This window comes from Empidonax traillii, unplaced genomic scaffold (assembly GCF_003031625.1).
Source record: "Empidonax traillii isolate 1590-97213 ecotype Southwest subspecies unplaced genomic scaffold, ASM303162v1 scaffold833:size273953, whole genome shotgun sequence".
NCBI lineage: Eukaryota > Metazoa > Chordata > Aves > Passeriformes > Tyrannidae > Empidonax > Empidonax traillii.
In genome coordinates, this window is record NW_020956026.1 from 235,836 (window position 1) to 263,832 (window position 27,997).

The 27,997-nt window shown below is 38.0% G+C and overlaps 1 protein-coding gene across 12 annotated transcripts; it reads right to left on the reverse strand.

The window, feature by feature from the left end:
* Nucleotides 1-27,519, reverse strand: MAK (male germ cell associated kinase). Of its 12 annotated transcripts, XM_027902056.1 has the most exons (17): nucleotides 27,448-27,514; nucleotides 21,373-21,710; nucleotides 20,401-20,455; nucleotides 19,336-19,457; nucleotides 18,269-18,348; nucleotides 16,477-16,609; nucleotides 16,214-16,385; nucleotides 13,827-13,994; nucleotides 11,591-11,911; nucleotides 10,393-10,583; nucleotides 9,749-9,879; nucleotides 8,496-8,576; nucleotides 7,696-7,827; nucleotides 5,724-5,798; nucleotides 2,925-3,053; nucleotides 2,392-2,441; nucleotides 152-257 (listed from the first exon to the last, which is right to left on the reverse strand). In XM_027902056.1, exons 2-16 carry the CDS (start codon nucleotides 21,471-21,473, stop codon nucleotides 2,422-2,424), a joined length of 1,911 nt encoding a protein of 636 aa, XP_027757857.1. In that variant the 5' UTR covers nucleotides 21,474-21,710; nucleotides 27,448-27,514; the 3' UTR covers nucleotides 152-257; nucleotides 2,392-2,421. The 12 variants fall into 12 exon arrangements, 10 of the variants coding, with proteins under 10 accessions (XP_027757851.1, XP_027757852.1, XP_027757850.1 ...); XM_027902050.1 differs by lacking the exon at nucleotides 2,392-2,441 and having other exon boundaries at nucleotides 1-257; nucleotides 21,373-21,650; nucleotides 27,448-27,519; XM_027902051.1 differs by lacking the exon at nucleotides 2,392-2,441 and having other exon boundaries at nucleotides 1-257; nucleotides 21,373-21,647; nucleotides 27,448-27,518.
* Nucleotides 27,520-27,997: the final 478 nt, after the last annotated feature.

Here is a 27,997-nt window from a genome sequence, read left to right on the forward strand (position 1 = left end):
CATAGTCTTGAGAAAAGTTGGAGCAAATAGGCATTTCGGGTTTCCAAGTGCAGGAGAACCGAACACAGCACATGTAGTATCTGTGCAGGATGGCATTTTCTATCATCTGTTTCCTCCGTATTTGGCCACCCAGTCTGTTCTTCCATGTACTCGCTGAATTGTTGGTGGGTAAGTTAAGATACTCATGTTTTTTGCTGGTGAATTGAAGGTAGGACCTGGTAATGGAGCATGAGCAGCTTTGGTTTTCCAAGAAAACTCTGAAAGGAACAAGAACTCAGAATTAATGATGACTACTGAGAGGTTAAAGACGACTTATGGTACTCAAGGATGCCAATGCAGCAGGATGCTTTGGTCTCCTACATGGCATAAAACATCCTGAGTCGGAAGAGACCCAAAAGGATCATCAAGTCCAACTCCTGACCCTGCACAGGACAACTGCAAGAATCCCATGTCTCAGAGCATGCTGTCTATGCTTGTTTTCAGATAAGGTGCATGTTTCCTCTAGTTTGTGTGTCTTATTATTCCTCACCTACTGGATCCTTGCTTTACAGCAATCCCTCGAGAAAATACTGAGACTGAAGTTCAGTAGAAAAACTGATGCATATACCTACAATTCTGTATCTCCTATTACAAAACTGCTACAGAATGACTGTGTTCTTTCCTCTATCTCAAATATTTTAAAAAGCATGTAATTATAACTTCGATAAATTTATTAAGACCCAAACAACTTAGACTGAGGGACAGCTTTTGGAGACCTCCTTGTTCCTTTTGAGATTTTATGCCTTTTATCCCCTCCTGCTCAGCTCAGAATTCCTGGTGACAAGTCCTGGTGACAAGTTCTCTGTGCTGTTTCCCATGTCTCCATTGATTTTATAGGATCTATTTCAAGTCTGAAGGTTTTTTTATTCCTTAATTTTGGCATCCACCTGATCTCAAGCACTAGCAGTAGTGCATTACTGTATTCCTGGCCTTCCTATTCAGATTTCCCCTTTTTGCATTTCAGGTAGTTGGCACTTCCTCAAGCTTCATGTGACTAAAGTAATTGTGCTGCTGCACGGGCTGATGTTGCTTCATGTTCATAACCAATTCTGCCATTTCCCCAATCCTTTAAAGTCAGTCATTTGGGACCTCTTTTATTCAGACTCCTGCTATACCTTAGCATTCCCAAAGTAGATCCTGCCCCTTCCATTCCTACACTTGTAGTTTAGTCTTCTTTTATTATGTATTAGTGATACTCTTTAAAAAAATTTCACATTTAAATTTAATGGTTCTTTGGTGCCTATGTATCATTCTGTTTCTTAGAGAAACAGTGGATTGAACCCATTAAAGAACAGGTGAGAATCAAGGCATTTAAACAGGAGGAACATCAAGGAACTGAAACTGAGGGTCAGGTCTCCATTTCTATGAAAACTAATACTGTTCCTTTTTATTTCTAGGCTGGCATTCCCTATCTTTGGTCAGCAAGTATGATTCCAGCCTACAGTAGCTTGAAAATGAAGGCCACTTTTCCTGGGTCTTGGCATTTTCCACAGAGAAACTGATCCTTTATACTATGTTAAATTATTTAAATCATGGCATTAAAAAACTTAAGAAATTAAGAGAGAAATACAATTGAAAGCATAACTTATTTCAATTTGGATAATACAAAGCAAAGGGTCACCAAAAATGTTAACGTTCAAATATTGACAGCTAGGAGATAAAACCTGCCATTTGCTTCATCCTTATCTCTCTTCCCATGCAAGTCTGCAGAGTTTAGGCTAAATATGACGGATTTAAAGCAATAGGATTCTTGCTCTTTTACAGGACATGGAAGAGTCTCTTAATTGACCTCTCTCTGCCAGCCTTTCTGACTTTTACCACACATTTTCCATTTCTAATTACAGATTAACAGTGAATTTATTTCCCTTTGGAACACCATCTCTAATTCCTTCTCTTTCACACTATTCGCAGCAGTCTAGAGATAGTTGCAGATTTTGTCCTCCTGTGAACTTCTTGATACACACACTGTGACAAATCAAAACTCTCACAGTTGTGTTCCAGCAGTGAGTTGATAAGATAATGAACTGCAGCTCCAGCCTTCCCTGGTGGGCTTCTGATGATCTCAGACACAGAATACATATACATCTATGCATATTTTATATATGCATGCCATCTCCTTCCTTCCCTCCCTCTCTGCTTCTCAGAAGTTACTTGAGAATTTCCAAGGAGAGCAGGTAACTCAAAAGAGCACATCAGCAAAAAGACATTATTAAGCAGGACCAAATCATATTGGTGTGCCATAAGCCCTTTGGTTAAACAATTCACCATTAGCTGAGGGCCTTGCTGTTTGCTCTGACGTAACTAGAGAAGCGTGCTGCTGGGTTTGGACAACAGCTCTGAATCTTCACTCACAAACCAGTTTTCCCTGCATCCTGAGCACTTTTATGTTCGTCTTCTCTGAATTGGGAACATACCAAAAAAGAAGGTGCTCAGAATGTCATCCATACTGTAGAGGATCCAGGGTAACAGTTTCATTTTGAACAGACTTCACGTTGTTTTTTTACCAGATGAATGGAGTCCAGTCTACGCGACCATTTACTACAGAGTTGTGGAGTTACATATTTTTACAATTCTGCTTAGTCCATCACCACTAATGAGCCATAGTTTAGCAAATGGTCCAAACTTTCTAGAATTATAAAAGGTTTGCACCTTTTGTAATTATTTTCTTTTTTTACCCAACAAATATTAGTAACAGTAGTTTATCTAGCTCTCAGGACTGCCTCTGGGCACCTACATTCAGTTCACTTATGTTAAGAAAAAATTATGCCCTACAATTTCATTTATAAACTTGAAGAAAACCTTACTAAGGGCTAATTTCTGTGGAAGCATGGAAAATTAACATTTCTCTTTGTCTTGGTTAAGTATGGTAAAAGGATATTTCTTACCTGATACAGGTGCACCAAGAGGTGCTAGCTGTATCCGTTGTCCAGCTGATCCAACTTCTTTTTTATAGAAGGACGGAGTGTATATTCCTGATGGGTTGTAAGCAGCACTACTTACAAAGCCAGGATTTCCTGTTGACATTACAAAATTTTAGAATTTTCAGTTGCATTCAGAAAACCTTGCCTACTTTTTGTAGTCACTTCAAAATATATTTGCGGTACCCCAAGAGTACTCCCTAGTGCTCATCTCTTGAAAAAAATTATATATTCATTCTTTGGTTTGTGTATTAGTTATACCCTTTACAGTACTTAGAAGGCTTGCAAGCTGGAGATCAGCAGAAATAAAGACAACAGAGAAGGGTGAATATTTCATTAGTACTTTCATTAAACTTAAGACCATATAGAAAAGTTTACACGGAGTTTTAGAGAAAGATAGAGAGGATCTTACCTTTTGCTTACTTGCTTTACTGAAAGCTGGTTTAAGCTGTTGGAAAACTAGCACTCAGCCCTACTCTTATGCTCAACATGTTTGGTCTAAATCTATCTAAAAGAATGGAAACCCAGATTTTCCTGGGGGAAGCAGTGCACCACTTGAAGTTGACTGCCACTTTCCCAGCTAAAGGTGTACTATAAAGGTCAGACCCAACTACCCTCTTTCTTTTACCCTGGTTATAATATTACGCCTATTTTTGGTTCAGATCTTTCTTTAAAGCAGTACTACCATGAAAAGGTTGACATAACCATCCTCATCTGAAAGCTGAGAAGCATTGTGCATGTACACACAAAATTAGTACTGAAATTTGTGTCCACTGGCAGAGGGATCTGTTACAATAGTTAGATTCCTGGCTCCAAGAAAATTTCTTACCTTCCTTATGTCTGTCATCACTTGGGAGAGTGTTAAGACTGTGCTGGCACAATGTCCAGAGAGAAATGCTTTTCTCTAGTGGCATGGTTCTGTGCTCAGTAGTATTAAATTTGTGAAGTACAAGGCCATGCATAGTAGTTTATTTTAACCTTTATTAAATGCAAGCGTATTCATCATCGTTTCAGTGGTAGCTGCACTAAACACGCAGTATCTGCTTTGACAGTTTTTGTCTCCTAAGTTACTGGCCTTTGTGCAATCCCATGATGTTCCTCTTCACACAAACACTGATTATTTCAGAGCTCAGAGCAGTGGATCTATAAGCTGCAGAAGTGGTCATCTACAACTCAGAAAAGGTACCCTCAGCTAATTACAGCTGCACTGGCTTGTTGCAAACCTCCCTGTTCAGGAGCACTAACAACAAGCATTCAGCTAACCCAGGTTTGCCAGGCTCCTCACACTGTCACTTCACTGCTCTCCAAATAGCTGGGTCTCCCTGTAGCATTCCTCTGTCCACTTGATGCCAGTTTGCACAGTAAAGAATGACGCATCAATACAGCTGGTGAAAAATAAAACTTTAATGAAGTGTTCCAATAAAATTGAACTTTCTTGTAGAGTCTGAGTTGTTCTTCCTTTTCAGGAATTTGCCTGAAAACCAAAACAACACAGTTTTAGTGGTTCATTCGCCTGCTTGTGGACATATACACACACATGCTCTTATTCCCCACTTCCTAACTATTGGAAGTAAGAAAATGTGAGTGTGTATATATATAATAAATAAATAATAATAAATAAATAATAAATAATAATAAATAAAGAGGCCTCAATTAATACAACCTCGAAAATACTACTTCTATCTGCTTCTTTTCTACAACTTGGCAAATCTGCTTAATTGTCCAAAATTGCTCAATCATTTCTTTGGTTCTCCTTACCTCTCTGTGTCCAATGTGCTTTATGAATTCTTCTACAGGAAGTGAAAAATTGCAGCCAGGATAAACAGTCTGGGTGAAAACAGGTCTGGAGGGGTGATCTTTTGTTGGATGAGAACAAGGGAAGCAGGAAAAAAAAAAGTTCAGTATAAAACAGCAGAATAGCTACAAATTTAAAAACATCCTATTTAAAAGCACAGTTCCTTACCTCAGACTACTGCCAAAAGAAGGGGTTCTTGCTAGAGAAGAAGTCCTCTGTCAGGCATCCAGGAGGTCTGGCAGCTGGTCTATAGGCAAGCACTCACTGCCACGATATCCACAAGTGTAAAGGTGACCAAGGCCATACCCCCTCTCAAACAACACTTACTTGATTCTTCATAAAGGTCATTGAATTGTTTGAGGTGGGTAGTGAGTTCAAAAAACCCTACAAGTAGTTGCAATGAGATGTGTCGGATGGGCAGTACACACCAGAGGCGGCAGGAACGGGAGGAAAGGTGAAACATTCCAGCATTTGCAATGCTTATAGCCAGCAGTGAATTTAGACACAAACTAGGCTGCCTGGAATCCTGAGCTTCCACCCTCTTACATTAAGGTAACTCCACCAAAATCTGTTCAACTACAGCGCTGTAAAATCAGTATACAAATCAGGTAGAGAATCTGAATGCAGGAAATGGTGCAAGTCCCAAGTGCTGTTATGAAAAAGCAGTCCTTCAGGAGAGATGCACGTGCTGCTTTAGGATCACTTCTTCACCATTCTCCAGCAACAGGGCAGTGACCTGCTGTGGATCATAATTAGGGTAATAAAATACTCTCTGCCTTTTAAGGCACAGTAAGTGCCAAGAATCCAGAAGTCACAATGAAGAGAGCAAGGTCTGACAAAACAGATTACAACTGCAAATGGAAGTATATGATCATCAGGAACATGCATTTTAAACGTACTTATTTTACAAGAAACTGTAAAACATAAATAAGAAATGTACAAAGAACTAGGCTACAATTGCTATAAATTACCTTTTGGATCTTCTAATTTTTCATTAAACCTTTCTTTGCACGATAGCTTTTCAATGGGTATGATTAAGTTCTCATCTGTAGGTAAGGAAAACGGAAGGAAGAAAAAGATGGAAAGACAGAACTTTAGAAAAAGGGTAAGGAGAACCTGTTTCGGTGATGTAAAAGAACTGAGGGGGGAAAAAGCAAGCAAGAATGAATATCTGATGTGTTTGTAACTATAATGTCTCATTCTTGTTTTCTTAAGCAGAAATTGTTACTCTAACAAGTTACTTTACAAGGTCCTTTGTAATAATGGCATAAAAATATGATGTACTAACAATGCAATTACATTTCAGTCACACAAATACATAAATCACAAGTTTAAGCACTTGGTCTTATCTATAAAGTTGACTGATCATAAACTTACAATTCTTCATAATTAAAGCATTTGCAACTATTTGCATTTATCTTATTTCACCTTAGAGCAATGTTGTGGATGATAAGAAAAGAAACAAACAGAAAAAAAAGAGCACCTAAATAAACTATACATAGTTATTTAAACAGAGCACAGTGTCAACTTTCAGTTTGTCAATATGAAAAAAGAAAACATACATAATTTACATGTGTTGTATTCCTATGATCCAGCTATCCTGGTTTCATGTGTGTGTGTCTTAAATGTTGCTGTCTCCCCAGTCTATGAAACATCATACGTAATTTAAGCTACTGATGGAAATGATACCAGGTATTTTCAAACATAACAAATACTGATTTTAGAGGGTTTTTTCCCTTTAAATTTTTAGTATTAAGACAAAAGCAGGATATCTACCATTAGGATTCATCTTAATTTTATTTTCAGTGCAATTCAGTAGGTAGATGTCTAGCTTATTGATGCATACTTTTGGAAGCAGCTCTTTGCCTTTTTGTGCCTGATTTCCTTGCAAGATTATTTTATGAGTATGTTAATTAATTCTGAGGCACCTGAATATTATATTTCAGGAAACAAAAAGGTACATATGATGATTTACTTTAAAAACCCTCTTCTATTCAATCAAAAATTCTGGTAGGTGCTGTTATTTTTCCACTTTCTGAAATCTTGCACATTAATTCAGATGACCAATTTCAGGTCATCTGACTTTCAGAAGGGAAAATGAGGTTTGTTGACACTGCAGTATGGCTACTAAAGTTCTGTTAAAAAGTGGCACAGCATCTGCACATAAACCTACTGAAGTTCCATCTGTACAAGCATGTAAAGTTGGGTGGTTTATTTGCATTAAAGTATATGAGAATTACTCATCCTAGCTGGACAGTGGCTGCAGAGCTGTTGACAATAAGAGGGTGACAGAGGGTGACAGAACAGTGTACTTCAGGTATAGAGCTTGGTGGTGAGAAGATGGATTTTAGTCTGGAGTCTGCTGCCTTCCTCAGTGAAATCTGAGATTAGGTGTTTAGCTAGCCTTAGTCTTCACTAATAGTGTACTTCACAAAACATACTACCAAAAATAACTTCCCTGAAAGTTCCTGAAAATAAGGGGACTTTTCCTGCAGCACAGTATTTAGGACAAGGCTAGGAAACTGATAAAAGACATGTTTAGAATAATAGGCAGCACTTTTATTACATGAGCACACCACTCACCGTTTTTTTTTCACAGGGGTCACTGCTGTTTGCTAATGTTCCACGGCACACTGAGCAGGCAGTAATGAGGTCAAACTATTTGCTTAAATACAGTACCTATGGTCTAAGAGGATTATGGACAAAATTTATCTTGACAAAACTTTATAAAGAGTGGCTGGCCTATACCTCCTTAATGTACTGAAAGCAAAGTACATAGTTTTACATATGAAAAAGTTATGTGAAGAGTCATTTGTTAAAACGAGTCAAAAAAGAGCCTAGAAGCTAAGGTTGACCACAGAAGTTAAACCAGATGGTCTTAACTAAATTAATTAAATAAAGTATGATGAGGTACAATGTGACCATTTTCAATTACACTTTTACCTGTAGTATTTCTGTTGAAAGTCAATCCGCCTCCAGCATGTGCCAGCGATTTAGAAAATAACTGGTTGTTCCAGGTTCCTTGTGATCCTTCTCTATTGACTGCTGCTAAAGAGACACTCTTTGGGTTTACACCTTAGAAAACAAACAATAAATAATGTTATAAATATCAATTTTCATGCATAATACAACCCAAGAAAACTGGACATTTTTAGAACAGTGAACCAAGTGTGAATTATTTGTGCTATAATGTGAATACCATTAATGTAAATTAACAATGTTCATTGATTAGGTTAGATTTTTAAGCTAAGCCATGAAAACTAGTGACACTGATTTAAGAAAAATTCTCTTTATGCTTTCAAGAGAACTTTTAACAGTCTTTTTAGTACATTTACTTAGTTTCTATAAAACCATGATTGCAGTACTGATATTTTTGTCTATCAAAAAATTAACATAAATTAAAAATACCTATCAAAAACTAGGGTTCTCAAGACTGAAAATAAACTATTTCTTTAAGGGTTAAGTTAAAAAGTAGGACAAAGAGGTTGTTGTTACTTCGCATGTTAGGAGTATTACAAGAGTTAATGGGATTACACTGCACGAAAACAGCTCCCAGATCTGCTGGTTACAGAACTAAAGTAATATGTATAAATAACAAATATGCTCCTCGGAGCTATTATTTGCTTAAATCTTGGAATTCGTTATTTTTTACATCTATGCCTTTCTAACTGAAAACCAGAGAGACACTAGAATCATGCTTAAAAGAAGATAGGAAATATAGATGAACCTTCCATTTGTGTTACCTTCAAAAAGGGAAGCTCTTTGCCCTTTATATTTTTCTTTTTCTTTTCTTTTGGACTTAAACTGTTGAGCCTCTGGGCATCCTACTTAACATTCAGGAAGTGATTGCATTTTCAGAAGTCATCATTTACCCTAATGAATTCCTGACAAATTAATGATATGTTGTAACAAAACAACTTGCCTGACAATGAGGAATTCCTTTGAGAGCCACCTAAATTCTCCCATGTGGATTACAGCAGAAGTCATGATATGCTTATTGGAATTGTACAGACCCTCATGGTAACAAATAAATGATACAAAGTGACACCAAGAATATAATTCGATTATAGTATATATTTAGAATATTTCTTGAAGTATTCTACTCTTTGCTTTCCCCTCCTTTCCCTTCTCATTTCTATCAATTACATAATTTCATGTTATTTTCCTGATAAAAGCACCCAGACTTAGACTAAGGTATCTATTTTTAAAGATACCTGGTGAGGGGAAGTGAATGTGTGAATTCCTAGCAGTGCCAGTGGTTTCCAAACACTTCCTACAAGGAAGGCTAACTGTGAACTTATGTTCAAAAAGACCTCCAACCTCCTGACACTGCAAAACTGGTAAATATGCATTATATATATATATATATATAAAATCATAGAATGGTTTGGGTTGGAAGGGACCTTAAAGATCATCTAATTCCAACACCCCTGCCATGGGCAGAGACACCTCCCACTAGATCAGGTTGCTCAGAGCCCCATCCAGCCCGGCCTGCCAAGGATGGGGCATCCACAACTACTCTGGGTTACCTGTTCCAGTGCCACACCACCCTCACAGTAAAAAATTTCTTCTACATATCTAAATTTCCCCTCTTTCAGTCTGAACCCATTACTCTTTGTCCTGTCACTATGGTTCCTGATGAAGAGAATATATGTAGTTTCTTCAGTCCTCAGACACAGGCCAATTAGGATATATTCCTAATAATCCTAGAGACGTTGGATTTATATTACTGAAGATTTTTTATGTTACTGGTCATAAGAGGTCCTGCAAACTTTTATGGTGTACAAGCAGTGTTGAGCTCCTGCCATGTTTACATAGCCATGAACTTCTGCATCAATTGTGATATGTTCTGGGAAAGGCATTTTTGCCCAAAGCTTGAAAATTTAGCCTGGTTATGAACAGTAAAGTTATCCAGTAAGAGATCTAAAGTTTAAATGTATTGTATGTAGATTGTGCCCACCTTGTATTTTCTATATGTATTGACTTCTAACCTTACCAGGTAGATATCTTGATTGTTTTAGATAGTACTGTTTTGCTGATGTATTTGATCTTCCAGAATCATTTCTCATCAGAACCTTATTTTCCCCTCCTGGCTGGATACAGCATGAAGCCTTTGGTTCTGGCACACTGAAAAATCAAAATTTTCAAACAATGTGACCAACCCCTCCAGCTCAGAATACCACAAGCTGACCCTAGCCTGAAGAATACAGTGCTCTTCAGTTATCCCACTTTCATCAGCAAAGTCTATTTCCAAGAAGTAACAGCCAGATCTAATACCTCATGAGAGTTTGACCTGGTTTTTGAAGAAATAAGTGTATCCAACACTACAAAGAGCAAATGGGGATAACTGGCAGAACATAGCATCACTTAACTGACAAAGGAAATTATGTTGGCATGTCTGATTCTTAATAACACAAGAAACACCTAAACCATGTAGTGCCTGAAAGCAAATTTGATTCTGTTGGGATACTACTAGCACCATATCAACGTCACACCCAAAGTTGGTCTGCTCATACAGCTTTTGACATTCCTGCAGAATTTTGGTGACTTGAATTTTAAAAGACTTGTCCTAATCATTCTATAAATCTACTGGACACTGTTTGCTAAAAGAAAATACGATTTCATAATCGTAGGACCTACCTGAAAATAAATTCCTTGGTTTTCTTTTCTTTTAATGGTGCAATGCTAGGCTTCTTTGAACATGACATTCCAAATTCAGGGTCATCCAAGTCATCCCAGCTATCCATAGCCTTTACCAAAGTCTGACCCCATCGTCTTCTGCAGCTTTTAGGACCTAGTGCGACATTCAGAGGGCCACTAGCTGCTTGTTTCTATTTTAAATACAAAAAAAGAAAAAAAAAAAAGCTTTAATTCCATTCTAAAATTTTATATTTTGTATCTAGTTTACTTTCTGACTACTGCTTAAAGAGTTTGAGGGAATTTTTCTTGTTATGTTGTGCCTGTTTTGGTCATAGTCTCATAATGACTTTAGGTACAAACCATAGCAATAACGCCAGCATGTATTTTGAGTGTAGTTTTTTTGGACTCTCATCCTTAAATTGCCCAAGTCTACCTAAAGTAGTGAGGTTAACAGTCTATTTGCAGATCCAGTTCAGTGTTCAGCCTCTACTACTGGTATCTTGCTGAACTCGTGCTCTAAACAGTGATAGATGAACCTTTGAGAAATAGAATACAATGGTGCAGAACACTGCTGTGACCCCCAAAGTAATTACAGCAAATAAAAGAAGCTTGTCAGGCCTTTCTTTACATTCTCTTCCAATGAAATTACTAAATTTCAAAACTATCCTTTCATCTGACTACCATTTGCTTTCCAGTATTTTCTGAATACCTTTTACTTTTAACATGCTTTATATTGCAGTTCAGTGAATACAACCCAAAAGCAAAATGAATATTACAAACCGAAGTTTACTGTTCATCTTGCAAAAAAATATTGTTAAATTCTTGCAAGGTTAGGAATTGGATAAACCTTCTCGGGTATTTTCCTGCATGAGGCAAGAGAGGTTCTCCCTTTCCACTTCTCTATTGTATACTGACAGTATTTTTGTGAATTGTTTCCCAAAGGTCAATAAATCATAGCTGTTATAACTACGTTACTGCATAAGCATGTCAGTAAGGGCTATTATAAATGAACACACGTTGTTACAAGCAATTTTTTCTTCTGACTGGGTGCAAAATTTTAATAAGTGATCTGGCATATCCTAGTTATCTATTTGTATTTCCTCTAATAAAACGTAGGACACTTTACAAGGAATCACCTGGCTGAATATACTAAGAACTTTTCACAAAATCACCTAAGTAGTTATTAAAGACAACTTACAGGTGATGAATTTTTATTGATAACTGGAAAAAAGGGTTGTGCCTGTGGCTGCTGCTGCTTTGGTACTTGCTGGTTAGCTGTATTCTGAGGCAACTGAATTTGCTGGAGAGGCTGGTGGTTAACCTTTGGCAGGGGCTCTGGCTGTGTTTCGACAGGTAAATCAGGTGAAGACCGAGGTTCTGGCTTGGATATAGCTTCCAGTTTAGGAAGAGTTGGCTTTGGCTCTGTTGGCTGAACTGGTTTAATAGGAGTCTGCTTCTCCAGATACTGTGGAGGAGGTCCTAAAATTTGGCCAACTTGAAAGTAAGGATACTTCAAAGCCTGGAGAAGAAGATAGAACATACTAATTTTACTTCAAAAAGTTGTTTTTGGTAACGTCAGCAAGGATCTAAGCAGGTTTCTGAAACATTTAAGCAAGCAAATCCTGCACAGACGCAAGATGGGTGCATAATGAGATCAGATGTAAACTGTGTATTGATAACTGGCAGTTCTGTGTTTCAAAGTCTTCCCATCATAACTTAGTAAGACTGATCCAACTGTACATGTTACAGAAGTCATGTCCTTTCTTTCCCTCTTTTACAGCTAGGTTTTGTGGAGTCTGGGCTTTCAGGTGTGTTTTACATTCAACACCATTCTAAATTCATGCAGTAACAAGTTTCAATTTTAAAACAAGTAGTCTCCACCACATTTATCACATGCTTTATTACATGTTTCCACTGCTGACTATGTTTTGGCAACTCAAGGAACAGTCTGGGGTTTTTTAATTAAAAAAAAACAACAAACCAAACCAAAAAACCCCAACAATAACAAAAACAAACAAAGGCAAAAAAACCCACACAAGAAAACCCCCCAAACAAAGCAACCCCCCACAAGCAATTCCCCCCCACACACAAAAAAGGCAAACAAACAAAAAAACCCACAAAATAAACAAAACCAACAAAAAACCAGAAGTGAGATGATTGCCATGTATGGGTTTTACAATTACAGAATGTTAATGAGCAAAGTTTCTCCCTCATTTTTCTTATCACTCCTGCTTTTTGTTCTGCTTTAAAATATATCCACTATGCTTGCTGTGTCTTGGTGTTTATCAGGAAACTACAGTGTCTATCTTAAGGCAGATGTTTATTTCATCCTTTTCCTCTGACCTTTTCATGTCCACCATTGGATGCAGAGCATGGGCACACCTTAGTAACACTTCTTCTGTGTCAAAACAGCACATTCTGCTACTCCTTCTGGGTAGGATCCTACTCTTTGTTAATTCTCTAAGAGGTGTTTTGCCTCAGCTGCACTCAGTAATTGCTGCCTTTTTACACATTACAATGTATATGCATTAAACTCTTCCTTTTGACTGTGGATGACACAACTGCTGCAGCTGCTTCCTTGATAACTCACTTGTGTAAAAGCTGGTTATTTGCTTTTATAAGGCACCATAAGGTGTTTTGTGTAGAGATACATAGTACTGGACTACGGATAGATCTCAGTGGCTGTACAATAGATGTGCTTTGTAAAGTGGATAGAAATGGTTGCTGTATTTGGTACCATCTGCTTCACCACTTCTGAATCACTTACATTACATCCAACTTGCAGTGTGTCTTTTCTTTTCCAATTTCCTCTTTTATACTTCTAAATAGGATTACATTAGGTATGAATATAAAAAAAGTAAATCCACATAACGTAACCATCCTTGGTACTTGAAATATATTTTCTTCAAATCAACTTGGAGGAAAACTGAGACCTTTGTGACCTATTGGTATGTTCTTCACAAAGTTCTTTCCTTATTACTTCCTACAATTTACATCCCACCTCCAAGTAAAAGTGATCCTTAGCTTTTCCATACTGTATTCCATCTGCAGGTTCACAAAAAGCAAAGTGTAGTTTTCAATAACACCCTTTCCACAGATGGGGGAGGAAAAAAAAGGCAGCAGAAGTGACTTATAGAACACAACCGAGGAAACTTGTGACTCAGCTTTTTCTCTATCCTGTACGGAGAGAGTTTTAAAATATGCCAATACAGAAGACAACATTGCAGAAATAACTGAAGAGTTTATGGTGTCTTCTGAGCCAAGTTTACAACTTTCTCTCCTCACCACTCAATCTCATTCCCACCAAAGTGCTCAAAGTGAGGAGTTGTTTCTGTGGCCATCAGTATTATGACAATCAAATGGTTTCTGTATCTACAATTTTTTAACAATGCAAGAAAATTCAGCCTTATACTTAATTATTCATGTGCTCAGACCTGACTTGCTGTAGGTCTCTTCTTTGGATTCCAGTTTAGCATGTCGCTCATAAGCTGTATCGCTTCATTGCTTGCATTTGGGATAAGAGTTTTTAGGCTTATAGGGACACACTGTGGGAAACGGAAATTCATGGCAGAAGCAAGGTGGTATCCTTCTGGCCAGTCACTCTGTTTTAAAGGAAAGAAAATAAGTATTAAAAAAGAACAAAGATCATGTATCTTTGAAGTATTACATCAAAATTAATGCAGTTTGAATCATGCTTGGTCTGCATGGCTCCTTGCTAAATAGCTGGAAACAGGCATTCCTATTATCCATTACAATTATTACAACACCGGTGAAGGCAACATCAATTTCCAGTTTCTGGCAGTCCTTAAGCTCTCCTGTAGGTAAAGGTGTAACCATCATTGGAATGAAATCATGTGCATAATTCCTCTAATTCCTTATTGTGGGATACTGGAATAAGTTAAAATTTGTGTCTGAAAAAAATACTATTTGTAAAAGTATCTGCAAAATCAGACTATTAAAATAACTACTTATGTTTTTCAGTAGAACAATACTTCACTTGTAACAAATGCATTACTTGTTGTGATAATTCCTAAAATAATATTTAAGTACTCCTCTCACACACAGATTTCCCTGAAGAATGCCTTAGCATTGTGGTAAGGTGAGAAAACTCCCAAATCTGCCCAGCAGATGACAGGGGCACAAAGGAACTAATTACAGCTTCCTGATCCTAGAGGGCTGATTTACACTGTCTCTAACCCTTAGGGTCTTTTATTGGAGGCTACCGTTTTCTCTGAAATACTCAGCTGAAATACTCCCTGCTTTCCCAAGCAATAAGCTTCCTCATCAGGGAATGGCAGACTCTAAACAGTCATAATTTGCTTCTGTTAACTACTTGTAAGGTTAGAGAAAAAACACAGTGGTCATCTCAGTGCTGCTCAGTTATTGCTCTGCAAAATGAAAAGCTTTCCCTGCACTTCCAGAACTTGATGCATTGAAAATGTTCTGGAAGCTAGTATGTTGCTCTCTTTCACAGATATTCTTAACATGCATCAAAATGTTCTTCTTAGTATCCTAGACTTGTGATCTGCTTAAGAAACTTCACATCTGCATTTGAAAACACAAGTCTTCAAATACTGCTCATTATTGCGCATTATTTTGATGCATAACTGTGTCATGGCAAGCACTGTTTTACACATCATACCAGTTTTCACTTAGTCTTCTAGAGACAAGTTTCTCTTCCTCAACATACCACGTATAATTCTCCACTTGACCTTTTACCCTCTGCTCTGTCACGAGTTTGCACCTGTTTCTCAGTATGTTCTCTTGGATGTCTTCCCACCACTTTCAAGCTCTTCATGTTCTCTTCATGTTCCTAGCTAAGCTTAACCTGTTTCTGTTTTAAGTTTTCACTTCCTTACTTCTCTATCGATAACAGCTCCATTACTGGACAAGAATTATACTATATTTTACATCAGTAGAACACTAATTAAACTGATTTTTCTCTCCCACCCTTAGGTTTTTCCAGATCTAGAGACTCTATGTTCAGTCTGTTATGTCACCAAGCTCTGTCTGCATCCATAAACTACTGACAGACATCTGCCTTTCTTCCTTTAGTCACCAAAATTATTTAATAGTATGTGGTCTTTTTTTCAGTTTATTCAAAAATGCAAAGGTAAGCTTATTCTTTTCTTGCATGTTCACATACCCATTTGCTAAATGAACTCTTAAACTACAGTAGATATAATTGCATCCATTTTTATATGCACTAACCAAACCTTTCTTGTAATTTAAAATTGTATTTATCCCATCCAGAAAGTAACTGAAAAAAATTGTTTCCTCTCTAAAAGACTGCCCATTTTCCCTCCATTACTTCTAATTGCTAATAATGCTTATGAGATATCTATTTTTGAGATGAAATGTTTCTTTTATGCTTTAAAAATAAGAAAAGCATAATTTGTCTTAATTATGGTATCTTCTACTAGCTCTAAATTCTGGGTGCCACCACAGAAAAACTGCACTTTCAGGAAGGGAAAGCAAACTGGCTGTGGCAAATGAAATCCTGGGAGAGTTCTGATTTACTTTCCAATATGAATAGCTTTAAATAACTAAATTAAACAATTTTATCTGGCTTTCATCACAGGAGACAAGGCTACACATAATGCTGTGAAACACAGCAGATGATAATATACAACAAAGGACTAGCATTACGTGCCATAATGGAAGCTTAAATGAAATACAGTTGAGAAAACCTTAAGCCTCAGGAAACTTACTAAAACAATAATATAATATATATGTTCTGAAATATAGGTAACACAGTGTTTTGTAAAAATTTGTTTGTTTGTTTTAAAAATACAACTGTAAGAGTATTTTTAAGTCTTACCTTCTTTGGAGTCCCCAGTACTTGGCAAATTTTGAAGATTTCATCTACTTCGCTTGTGCCTGGGAAAAGAGGTCTTAGTGTGTATAATTCAGCCATTATGCTGCCAACTGCCCACATATCAATAGGTGAGCTATAGATAGATGATCTCAGCAAAACTTCAGGAGCCCGGTACCTATGAGGATGGAAGGAAATAACAGGTAAATTAAAGTGGTAATAGAAAGGTAATTAGTTAAGCTAATGTATTAAATTCTTAATATACTTACCACCTGGTAGAAACATAATCTGTGTAAGGTGGCTGAGATCTTAGTTCTCTAGCCAAACCAAAATCTGCTATTTTCACAAGTTCTGGTCCAATACAGAGAAGGTTTTCAGGCTTCATATCTCTATGAAAAAATCCTATAGACGATCAGACAAAAAAAGAATGGCAAATCATCACGTAATCACTTCTTAAGCAGCAACTTCTAAGAGAATAATCCGATGTTTACTTTGGGATGTTTTAGAAGAATATAGTCTTTTCCTGTCTTTATTTATTTCTTTTTTTTTAAATATATATTCAACATACAAGAATTTTAGCCCTCCCCCAAGAAGTGCACTCATTTTCTCTCCAGTGATTATTACACCAAGTGTTCTTAAATTAACAAATGTAAATAGCCATGAGCACACTAAGGAAAATGAATTTGCTATTGCAGCCACATCATATAGCAAACCAATTTCAGAATGAAGCCTTTTGCAAAAACTACACCTGCTTGTTCAGTTTTGGATAATGGAAAAATTAAGCATCTGACACACTTACTTGATTCATAAAATTGCTTGAATGATTTTTTTTAACTAGTTACTTATCATTCTGAAAACAACTTTGCAATATAGACATATAAAAGATATCCAAATTCTGCTCAGGAATACTAATTATTAGTAATGCAGGCACATAAAGTTTCTTCAGTGCTTGCTGTTGGCTTGAGCACCTCTATACCTGGCAGTGGTTAAGTCGCTAAGCAAATCAATTCTGCTAATTAATTGGAACACACAATTTGTTATATGATACATTAATTTGTTAGAAATTCACTTGCTAGAATAAGGCATTCAATTTCTGCACGCACAGATTTAAAATCACTCTAAAAAGTTGGCTGAAACTATTACAATGAAGTGTAAATATTCAAATTTATCATACCTCTCATTCCCAAACACGGTCAAATCAAAATATTTATATTGTACCTTAAAGTTTGAAGTTTTTCTTAAAATCTCATTTTCTCACTTATTTCATGGAGAAATGGGGAAGGAAAGCAGGATGCTAACAATCAGAGAACAGTATATGATCTTGATCAGAAAGACAAGAAAATGGCAATGTCTGGGTATTTGATAATACTGAACAGAACTAATTATTTATTTGAATTCATCAACAGGCCTTATCAGGGTACATGAAAGTCAATCAGACTTCACTGGGAACATTGTTTCATACTTAATTTTCAGCTAATTAAGAGTTTTGCAAACTGTGTGAAACTTCCTATTGTTGTGAGCACACTGCATCTTTTATTTAGACTGTGCCTGTAATTCCTAGAAACATCCCATCTATTAAAATATTTAAATTCAGATTGTATTTGATAAGGAGATTGAGTTTCTCAATGAACAAGTTATATTAATTTTTACATTTTTTTATATGTAGGGTATCATATTAGTTATAGTATCGCAACACAAAAGTATTGCTGTATCAATGCTCCTTGATTAAATCTTTGTGAGGAAGCAGAAGTGTTTAGTATAGCACAGCATACAAGTTTCTGTAGTTTGTTTATTCATCTGGTAGGTAAGGCAGAAAGAACTACTGAACAATGGATTTTCCTCTTTCTTTTGGAAAGCAGTGGATGTTTTTCATACAGTTACAGGAAAACAAAGAGTAACTTGAGGCATGGTTTGAAACTGCACTATGCTTGAAACAGGTAAGAATATTTTATTAGAGACAATTAATAGCCTTTGCTAGGTATTTTTATTCATGTTATTTCTATGCATGATCTCCTTTTCCAAAAAAAGTGCAACACAGTTAAACTCCAGTATGAAACATACCGTGTTTGTGGACGAAAGCCAGCCCTTGTAATATCTGATACATCATGTTTCTGATGACTGACTCAGGGAACAACTTATTTCTGTGAAGAAACAGAGTAACAACTTCACATAATCAAGAAAAAATAATGTATCTTCAGAACACACCTGCCTCTTCATTTTGTCTGACGCATCATGAACAGATGAAAACAGACCCATCAAGTCTTGTGCACAAAGAGGCAAGCACTGTAAGTGCTGCAGGGGAACTTCTCTGCTGAGAGGTTCATGGTCCTATCTCTCTGTAGAAGCTGGCTGGCCAGCAGTGTGCTTGACCAGGTGAACATGGAATGAACAATAATGTAGCAAGGCAGACATGGCACAGTGATGTCACCCAGTGGTACCCTTAAGGGAACCCTGACTGAGAGCAGTGCTGCTCAGCTGCAAAGTAACTCTTGTGCTAATATCACAAGCAGCTATCCCAGGACGCCAGCCCAAGAGCTCGGCACATTAGGAGGTAAAAGTGCATGACAAAGTCTGAAGGAAACACACAAATTACAGGCAAAAGCATTCCGCAAAGAAAAACAGGCAGGTCCTGTTCCAAAGTCCACCTTGCAAGTCTTGCTATGTACTGTTTGTCCAAGATTGCAACATCAGTGTTAGCCCATATATAGGTTGGTTTTATGAGCATGCATGCATGTATATGCACCTGAGCATCTCCACGTTAAGCCAAACCCAGGAGCAAAAGTAGAACAAACAGTGCTTATCCAATCCTTCATACATTAAAGTGAAGGCTATTAAAGAAAAAAAAAAAAGTATTTGGAATTTCTCTCATGGGTCTACACAAAGGCATGCAAACTATCATGTTAACAACTGATCAAACTTATTTCCAAAAGCATTAAAATAAACAATCTTGCAACACAGAGCAATGCAGAATTCTACCCTCAGATAAGCAGGTGCAGCAACTCCTGTTCACATCAATAGGGCTGCAAGAAGAGCCAAAACCAGAAATTCCAATGTGGTCTTCAAGGTAGTATGAGAATCATTAAATAAAGCAGGATAGCACATTACTTGTTCTGTGAAAAAACACATACCTATCCTTCATTAACTGATAGAGATTCTCCTTCATGTATTCAAATACAAAGTAAAGGTGGTCATTTTCTCTTATGACTTCTTTCAATTTTATTACATTGGCATGGTTTAGCTTCTTCAGAGACTGTAACAGAGCAAAATATGGCTTCAGATAACTCCACAGTGATCTTGATTCCTTATCAGAACTAAATTTTTAACATGTAAATTTCTAGTACAGAATACACAAAATATGTTAATCTGATACTCTGTTATTTATCTGGTAATGTCTCTTTCAAAGAACAACAAAATAGCGGTTTAATTTCAAAATAAAACAAACAACTATATTAATAGTAGTTTAAACCTATTTATAGGGATTACATCAGAGTTAGAGTGAAGATTAGCATAAAAACCTAATTCCCTACAATGAAAGACAGATCTGAACCCATAACAGCTCCTGCTCACTGAACTGAATAAGAAAATGCAGCTTTTTTTTTTTTTTTTTTTTTTTTTTTGGCATGAAGCTTTAATGAACAAGGTTTTGTTTGTTTGTTTGTTTGTTTTTAAATGTACTTTTTGGATATACTGATTATGTGAAACCTTCAATAAGTTAAATCTAAACTCCTTTGTGAAGGACTTTTGTATAGAAAGGAAATGCCAAGATGCCCAAAACATAGAATTTTAGCTCAGGATTTCAAGTGTTATTCTATTACTTGGTTAGCCAGAAATCCCAGTGCTTTCTACAAATGCCCCAAACACAGCATATAAACAATGGATATATACCTAGAAATCTGCAAATAAAATGAAAGAGCAGGATAGTCAAACACAGAGATACACACACATACAAAATCAATTTCTTTATCTTCTCTGAAAGACAAGAGGCTTGGCTCTGAGACATGGTCACTGCTTGAGAATAGTGGGGTATTCCACAAAGCAGCAGGACTTCTAAAAGTAAGAGCAGCCCAGGGTTTTGTGAAATCTGTCAACATTTAAAGAGTTTGGTCTTATGCTTGGACATTGTAGCTGCCATTTTCCTTCATGCAAGCCTAACAAGATACTTATTTTTAAACATGGTCTGTTCACAGCTTTACCTTGACTTCTCTCAAATTCATACATTCATCCCATGAATAGAACTTTCTTTTCATTCTGAAATACAATTCCGAGATAGAGTATTTTCAGTGAACAGTACAGAATGCTTTTAGAATAAAAAAATCAAACGTTATTTCCTAAGTGCAGCATTACCTGTATTTTGACCTCAGTTTTAAACATACTACCTAGATATGGAGAAACCTGAAATTCTCAGAAATTCTTAAAGAGCAAGTCAGTCAATTATATTACCATTAACCTAGTGCAGTAAGTCCATGAATGAGAGAAAAGAGTTTCAGCAAGATACAATTTCTGGTATTTCAATTTATGCTTTATATTCCGCTTGCAATTCCCTAGGAATTTCGAGGGGAACTTCCCTATTCCTCTAATAAATCTTTTGTTGTTTTGGAATCATCTTTTGAGACAAGTATGACAAAGCTCATGATTACACATAACACAACTGTATTAGATCCACGGAGACAGCCTTTATTTACCTGACCAGATTGTTGCTGCTATTTATCACTGTAGCAACACATGAAACTTAATGCAATATTTACAGAGACTGGGGGGTGGGAAGGTATTTTAAATCTACCCATTAAGATTGGTATTCTCACAAGTCATATAAATAAACTCCCTAATTAAGCAACTGCACATTCAGTTTTGCTTCTCCTTTGGTGTTAGCCTAACAATATTCTTAGAAGGAAGCATATTCAAACTGAACAAAAGCAGCATGCAATCTTATAAGCCAAGATTAATCAGTAACTTAAACTGATGTGTCTCTCTATTGATCTGTTAGCTGAAGTGTGACCCACAAGCATCTTATTAAACACCTTAATTAAAAAAAAATAATTTTGTTTAGTTCCTTTTAAAAAGGGACATTTTTTCTATCCTACACAAATGAAAGACAACAATAAAGTTAAAAGTGAAAATCTTTTAAGACTTTGCAAGTACCTTTACTGAACTGAGATGCTACATACCTTTTGATAGCCACAAGTTCTCCTGACTCGTTGCTCTTCCCCATCAACACACTGCCATAGGTGCCATCACCTAGTTGTTTCATAATTGTGTAACGGTTCATTTCTTTTAAGACTACGAGAGCCAAAGGCTTATGAAATTCTCAATGTCTTCTGCTTTATTAAAGGATTCTATGCTCTTTGATTTTCTTCAGAATATTCTTCCTCCAGACCACTTTATGTTGGTAATTGCTTCTCATAACGTAGCAGGATATTCACTGGTCTCCCCCAAACTTCAGCTACTTTGAGATCCAGATATGAAGTATAAGAGACACAAGAACATGGTCATTCTCACATAGAGCCTTAAAATAAAAAAAAAAAAAAAAAAAAAAAAAAAAAAAAAAAAAAAAAAGGAAACTACATAATTTTCCAGGATTTTAGAAAAGAGACACTACTATTTGTATCAAACTACCCCTCCAGAACTGGATATGTTCTTTAAATAGAACACTTGATTGTCACTAGTTCCTTTAAATCCTTCAAACCACAGAAGGTGCCTACGATTAGGGTTAGAGTAAGCAGCGACTGGAGAGCTAAGATTACTGTCATAATTCCCTAGAACAAGAGAAATATGTTTAAGGCTGGTGTATTCTGATGGAACTCCTTACTCTGAATTTGCAGACAGTAGCAGTTTCCTGATCTGTAACAAAAGCACAGTTTAAACTTTGGATACCATAAGAACCCAAATTTTGCACAGGGTGCCATTGTAAACCTAGGGTCTCAATGCTATTTTGGATTGGTAGTGAAAGCAGGATTTCTGTGCTTAAAAAGTTAGTGAGGAAGGGAGGTGAAGCAGCAAGATAACTGCTGCGTTCTTCACTAAGGTAAACTGAATTGTTATAAATTTACTTGGATATCTTGCTCTGAAGTTTCTATAATTCTTAGACACGGTAATTGCTGAAGAGTTAAATTTATTCTTCAGTTTTACAAGGCCTGCAGAGAGAAGTATTGAGTTCACATGCATGGGTATGAAAGACTAAATCTGAGTTGTCATTCAGAAGAGTATTCACACTGAGCAACGCTGAATCAACATCTTCGAATATACGTAAATCATAATTTGAATCCTGATCCAAACTTGAATCTGAAGCCCAGCTTTCATTATAGGCAATACCATCACCATTGCGTCAGATGAAGGCCAGTTGCCGTAAGTTCTATGCACAAATCCCAAATTCCAACCATGCACTGGCTGCACTTTGGACACAATCCTAAAAAACTGACGTTGAGGCACTCAGGCAAACTTACAATAGTCATCCACTTTTTTAGGCAGGTCTAGGAAAAACTAACAACCTATCACTGTACCATTTACTCACCATAACCCAAATGGCAATACACAAACAAACCACTGAATGCTAACTGAGTAACAGCATTATCTGTACCTTTTGCCTCTGTTATCTGAAAACACAAAATATAGCTCAAGTCAACGAAGCACAGGGTCAGCCTACCTTTACAGGAGACGCAGAATTCAGCGTGCAACTCTGTACTCCTTAGCCTTATGCCAGAATTAGCTACAGGCTGGCCTGTCCAAACAGATTAAGGAACTCAAATTCAGCTGATAACAAGCCTCAGGCTTGAGATTTACAGGCCTGGCAAAATTTAACAGTAAAATTGGCCTCTCTGGAGTGTGAACAATGCATTCTCAACTAGACTAGCCTGCTGTGTAAAGGAACCATCTGCCTGGACAATAGACCAATGTTTCTAAGCTATTATTAGTTGAAATGCTGCTTCCTCAGAGCAGTGGTAACACACAGTGTTACTCCTTATTCCTTGTGTTACCAGGAAGGAATCTCACATCAGCTGTCAAGATGCCAGTAACAAGTGACCTAGTGGACGTGGAAGTGACCTAGTCTATAATCTTTGCACCAGACAACCACCACTTTGGCACTGAAAAATACAAAGATGTTTTTATACACACCCCTCTACACCTCCCCTCCAAAGCCATCGCTATAGTAAAATATGATTTCTGGTTATAAATAGCATATTCTGAAACAAAACTAAAAAGCTGATTTAACAAAAAGTAACAATCATAGACATCTCAAGTTAAAATTGACTTTCATGTATTTAGGCCTATTGTTTTTTTCTCAGAGTTCAGCTTTATATCTTGTTCTCCAAAATGCCTGCACACATTCTAGTCTTTAATACCTTCAATATTGCCATTTCTTCAACAAGGCTACTTTTTTACTCCAGTAATAAGCAGATGATCAAGTGTTTACTCCAAGTTAAGATATATTCTGCATATATATCTTGCAAGTTGTCAATTGTTGGTTTTATGTATATATTAAAAAACCAAATCAACATAAAAACATTCTGAAGGTATTTTTACACCCATTTTAAAACACAGCATCACATTTAAAGCATCATCAACGCTAAACTGTGTATGCATTTTGTGAATAGGTATACATAGGCATATAACATGAAGTAAACTTAAATGTAACAAGTTTTGGGTGCCTGTGTTTCTCTGTTTCAACAAATATCATTGTACATTGCTTAAGGTATGTTTTTTGGAGGGGAGTTTGCAAAATTTGCCAAAGATGGCCCTAGTTTGAACTCCTGAAGTGACATTAAAAATTTGGAGAATTTGCATGCATTTAATTTTCAACCTTTTGCTCTCTAACAAAGCAAACAAAAAAACAAACCAAACCAAAACAAACAAACAATATGAAAACCTCTGTATTTGCAATAAACAGACCAAGATCTAAACACAAATCTCAAGTTTTGACCTTTAAGGCCTCTAATTTTGGTGCCTAAATCCTACCAACTTTCCAAGTAATTTTCTCTGAAGTATATATTAATCATATGCTTTTACAATTAATCCTTTTGTCCAATTCTAATATTTTGGCATGTACCCTTGAAACAACATCACATGAAGTAATTCTCCCCTCCAGAAGTTCTTTGTCATATAATATATCACAGAGCTAATTGTGCATTTTGTCTGTTCTGTAATATATTTTATTTCCTTATTCCTTTTCTTGTGTATATTGTAATTTTTAGGGCACAAAAACACTTAATCAAGTAAAGCATAGAAAAGTCAACACATTCCTTCAATAATCAAATGGAAGGTGTGAAAACTATGTACCCTGGTAACAATGTTTATGTATTGTCATACCTGCCTCCACAACTGATGCATGCTAGGCCATTCCACTAATGACTCTCATTAAAGAGTTGTCTTGGCACTTAGTTTACGAAAAAAAAAAGGCAAACAATGGAACTCTTATAGTGAGATATCATCAAATGAAAACTAGCCAAATGCAGGGGGAAAAAATGGACTGCAGGATCACACTTGACTATAAGCTCTTTTCTAGCTTTCAGGAGAATACATCTGTCATACACATGTATCTAAAAAACCCAAGAGCATTCTTTGGACACTAAGCGGTCAATTTTACAGCAGTGTTAGGGCACACTGTAGTCTGTAGGAAATGCTGGAGGGTGACAGAGGTTTGCTGACCAAAAAAAGGCAGCACTGGGTCCTGCAAAACTTACTGCCACCACCCACCCATATTAGAACAAACAAATGAGGCTGCCAAGCACTTGCATTTTTCAGCCTGATCTGACATCAGGGTCAGGGGCTTCTTTCACTTTTACTGGAGTTACAGAGCACAATGAGTTAGAACCTAAATGCTCTAGAGATTCACATTTCACTATGGACTTCTGCAAACTTTGCACTTTAAACCACATGTGCCCAGCTAAGGTGAGAATTTTTTTCTCAGTGGTCTCTCTATATTGTCTTTTTCAAATCTGCACTTCAGTTTTCTCTCTTTTACCGACCTGAGGAAAAGCAAGGGCTCAGTCTATAATTTCTGGTTAACACAAGCCTCTGAAGTGGCCTTTCCCATTCTAACGCTTATATACTATTATTTCCCCAATGATAAAAAGCTCTAAAATGTAAAATTTTCATAATAGTCAGCTACCAAACTGGAAAGAGAAATCCTGCTCCAAACAACAGCTTGTTTTATACTCTTAATGACACACTGTGCATAATCTCTTCACATAGGATTAAGGAAGGATTAAAGCAAGGGACAACTAGAGGACAAAATACAATAGCTTGACAGAATCTATAATTTGTGTAAATTTAGAGGATCTGAACAAATGCTAAGTAATTTAAGCAAAACTTTTACTATATTAATGGTGCTTTAAGCACTAGTAACAAATTTAAATTGTTTTATTTGTCTTCATTACATTTCAAAATGCAATGAATAGCAGCAGATCAGCTGCATTTCTTCTGTACAAGTGCTACGCGTTACCAGCTATTTCACAGTTGCATGCTAAACAGGCTACTCTCAAATAAATAGAAACTAGGATATATGACTCAGCAAAGACCTTCCACACAGATAAGCAGAACACCCACGACTCAATTTCACCAACTTGTTACAATAATCCTGAAATCACCAAAACTGTTTTGCTGAGGATGGTACTATTCTCAATGATCAAAACTGGCAGTGCTGCACAGTACAGAATGTATGCTGATACAAATTTTAAAAGTAAAAAAAAAAAAAAAAAAAACACTAAACTCAACCACTAAACAACAATCTGTTGCTACATGAACCTTCTTGGTAGTGACTGTATATTACTAAAGCTGACAGTAATCAGATCCCGTGACAGATGGATCCAGTTCTAGAGATTAACCCCAAATCCATTACTCTAATCAAAGACCGGCAGTTATTTAAAAGCCTGACTCTCAGCTGCAAGAAAGAAGCCAATAGCATTGACAGTAAATACTTGTACTTTCAAATAGACTGTCCTAAACAACATTTTTTTAAAAGTCTATTCAAAAGTCTAGTATATTGTTTCATTTGTGTGAATCAGGCCTTTAGGATGGGGCACATCAAAAAGGAAGAATTCAAGTTTGTTCTGAGTATTTTCCCTTTTCTTCCAAACCAGCTTTGGTTTCAAACCAAAATGATTCACAACAACTTTGTCAGGATGTTTCATCCATGCCAGCGAGGCTACCTTTTCCCACCCCCATGAAACCTCTTCCCATGATGCAGTAAGCAGTACAACAAATTTCAGCACAGCAATGGTTTCAGTGCTGCTGCACCTTGAAGTCTCCAGCCTTGCACAGTGCCCAGACGGAACATGAACTACTCATCTTTCAGCATCTACACACCACTGTAAGTTTCAATAAATCACAGAGTCACACGATTGTTAAGGTTGGAAGGGACCTCTGCAGATCATCTAGTCCAACAGCCCCACCAAGGCAGGATCACCTAGAGCAGGTTACAAAGGAGCATGTCCAGGTGGGTTTGGAATATCTCCAGAGAGGGAGCCTCCACGACTTCCATTGGCAGCCTGTTCCAGTGCTCTGCCACCCTGAATGTAAAGAAGTTCTGCCTCATGTTGAGGTGAAACTTCCTGTGCTTTAGTTTATGGCCATTGCTCCTCATCCTCTCACTGGGCACCACCAAAAAGTCTGGCACCATCCTCTCAGCACCTGCCTTTGAGATATTTATATGCATTAATGAGATCCCCCTCTCAGTCTTGAGAATGGAAACAAATGCCTTTTTCCACTTCAGTTTCACCTGGTGACGTTCAGTGACCTCCCAAGAGAGCATTTACACACGCTCACAGCAGAAAGGGGAGCACAGCACTCCCTGCACTCACTCCGACCATGCAACTCAGCACCACCCGGCCTGCAAGTTTCACCCCGCTTCTCCCAAAGAAAAATTCACCTCCTTTCATTAACCCCTGGGCATTTCAGGCCATCAAAAGGCCCGGACCTGACCTACTGAAGCCAAACCAGGCGGGATCCCTGCCTCTGCAGGCTCCACACCCAAGCAGCGCCGTCTGTCCCAGCCCCAGCACTACAGCGGGGCAGCTCCCTATACACGCGAGTTAAGCCCACCAGCGAGCCGGCCCGCCCCGAACCAGCCTGGGGACCGGGAGCAGCCGTCCTCCTCTCCAGGGGATGGATGACAACCCCCCCGAGGCTGTTCCCTCTCCAGCCTAACCCGGCACCTCCTTCACCCTGGGGAGGACCCCCAAGACGTCCCAGCCCCCGACTAACGGAGGAGACCCACCTCTCTCCGACCCTCCCCGCCGCCCACTCACCGCGGCGCTGCGGGCGGTGCCACCGGGCGGTCCCCGCGGAGCCCCCCGGCCCGCCCGCCGCCTCTCCCGGCCGGGCCGCTCTGCCCCGTCGCCGGGGTGACGGCCGGGGCGGGACCCGCCGCCGGCAACGCCCCGCTGGCCGCGGTCACACGGGGAGAGGCAGGCGGGGCGGCGGGGCGGCATCCCAGCCGGAGCGGGGGTACGGGGGGAGGTGGGTGAACCCCGCCACGGGAAAAGCGGGGACGGGCCCCGGCGCTGCGGGGAAGCGAGCGGTGCACAGCGCGATGCGAGCTGAGCGTGACGAGGAGAGCCGCGTCACGGGCTGCCCTGAAGGTGGCACCGTGGTACGCGAGATCGTTTTCAGACCGTCTTTACTGTCGTTACTGTTAATGGTAATGATAAATTATATATTAAATATATAATTGGTGCTCTGGTGAGACCCCACCTGGAGTACTGTACCCAGCTCCGGCGTCCTCAACACATAGACCTGTTGGAGCAAGTCCAGAGGATGAGCCACCAAGATGACTGGAGGGACTGAGCACCTCTCCTA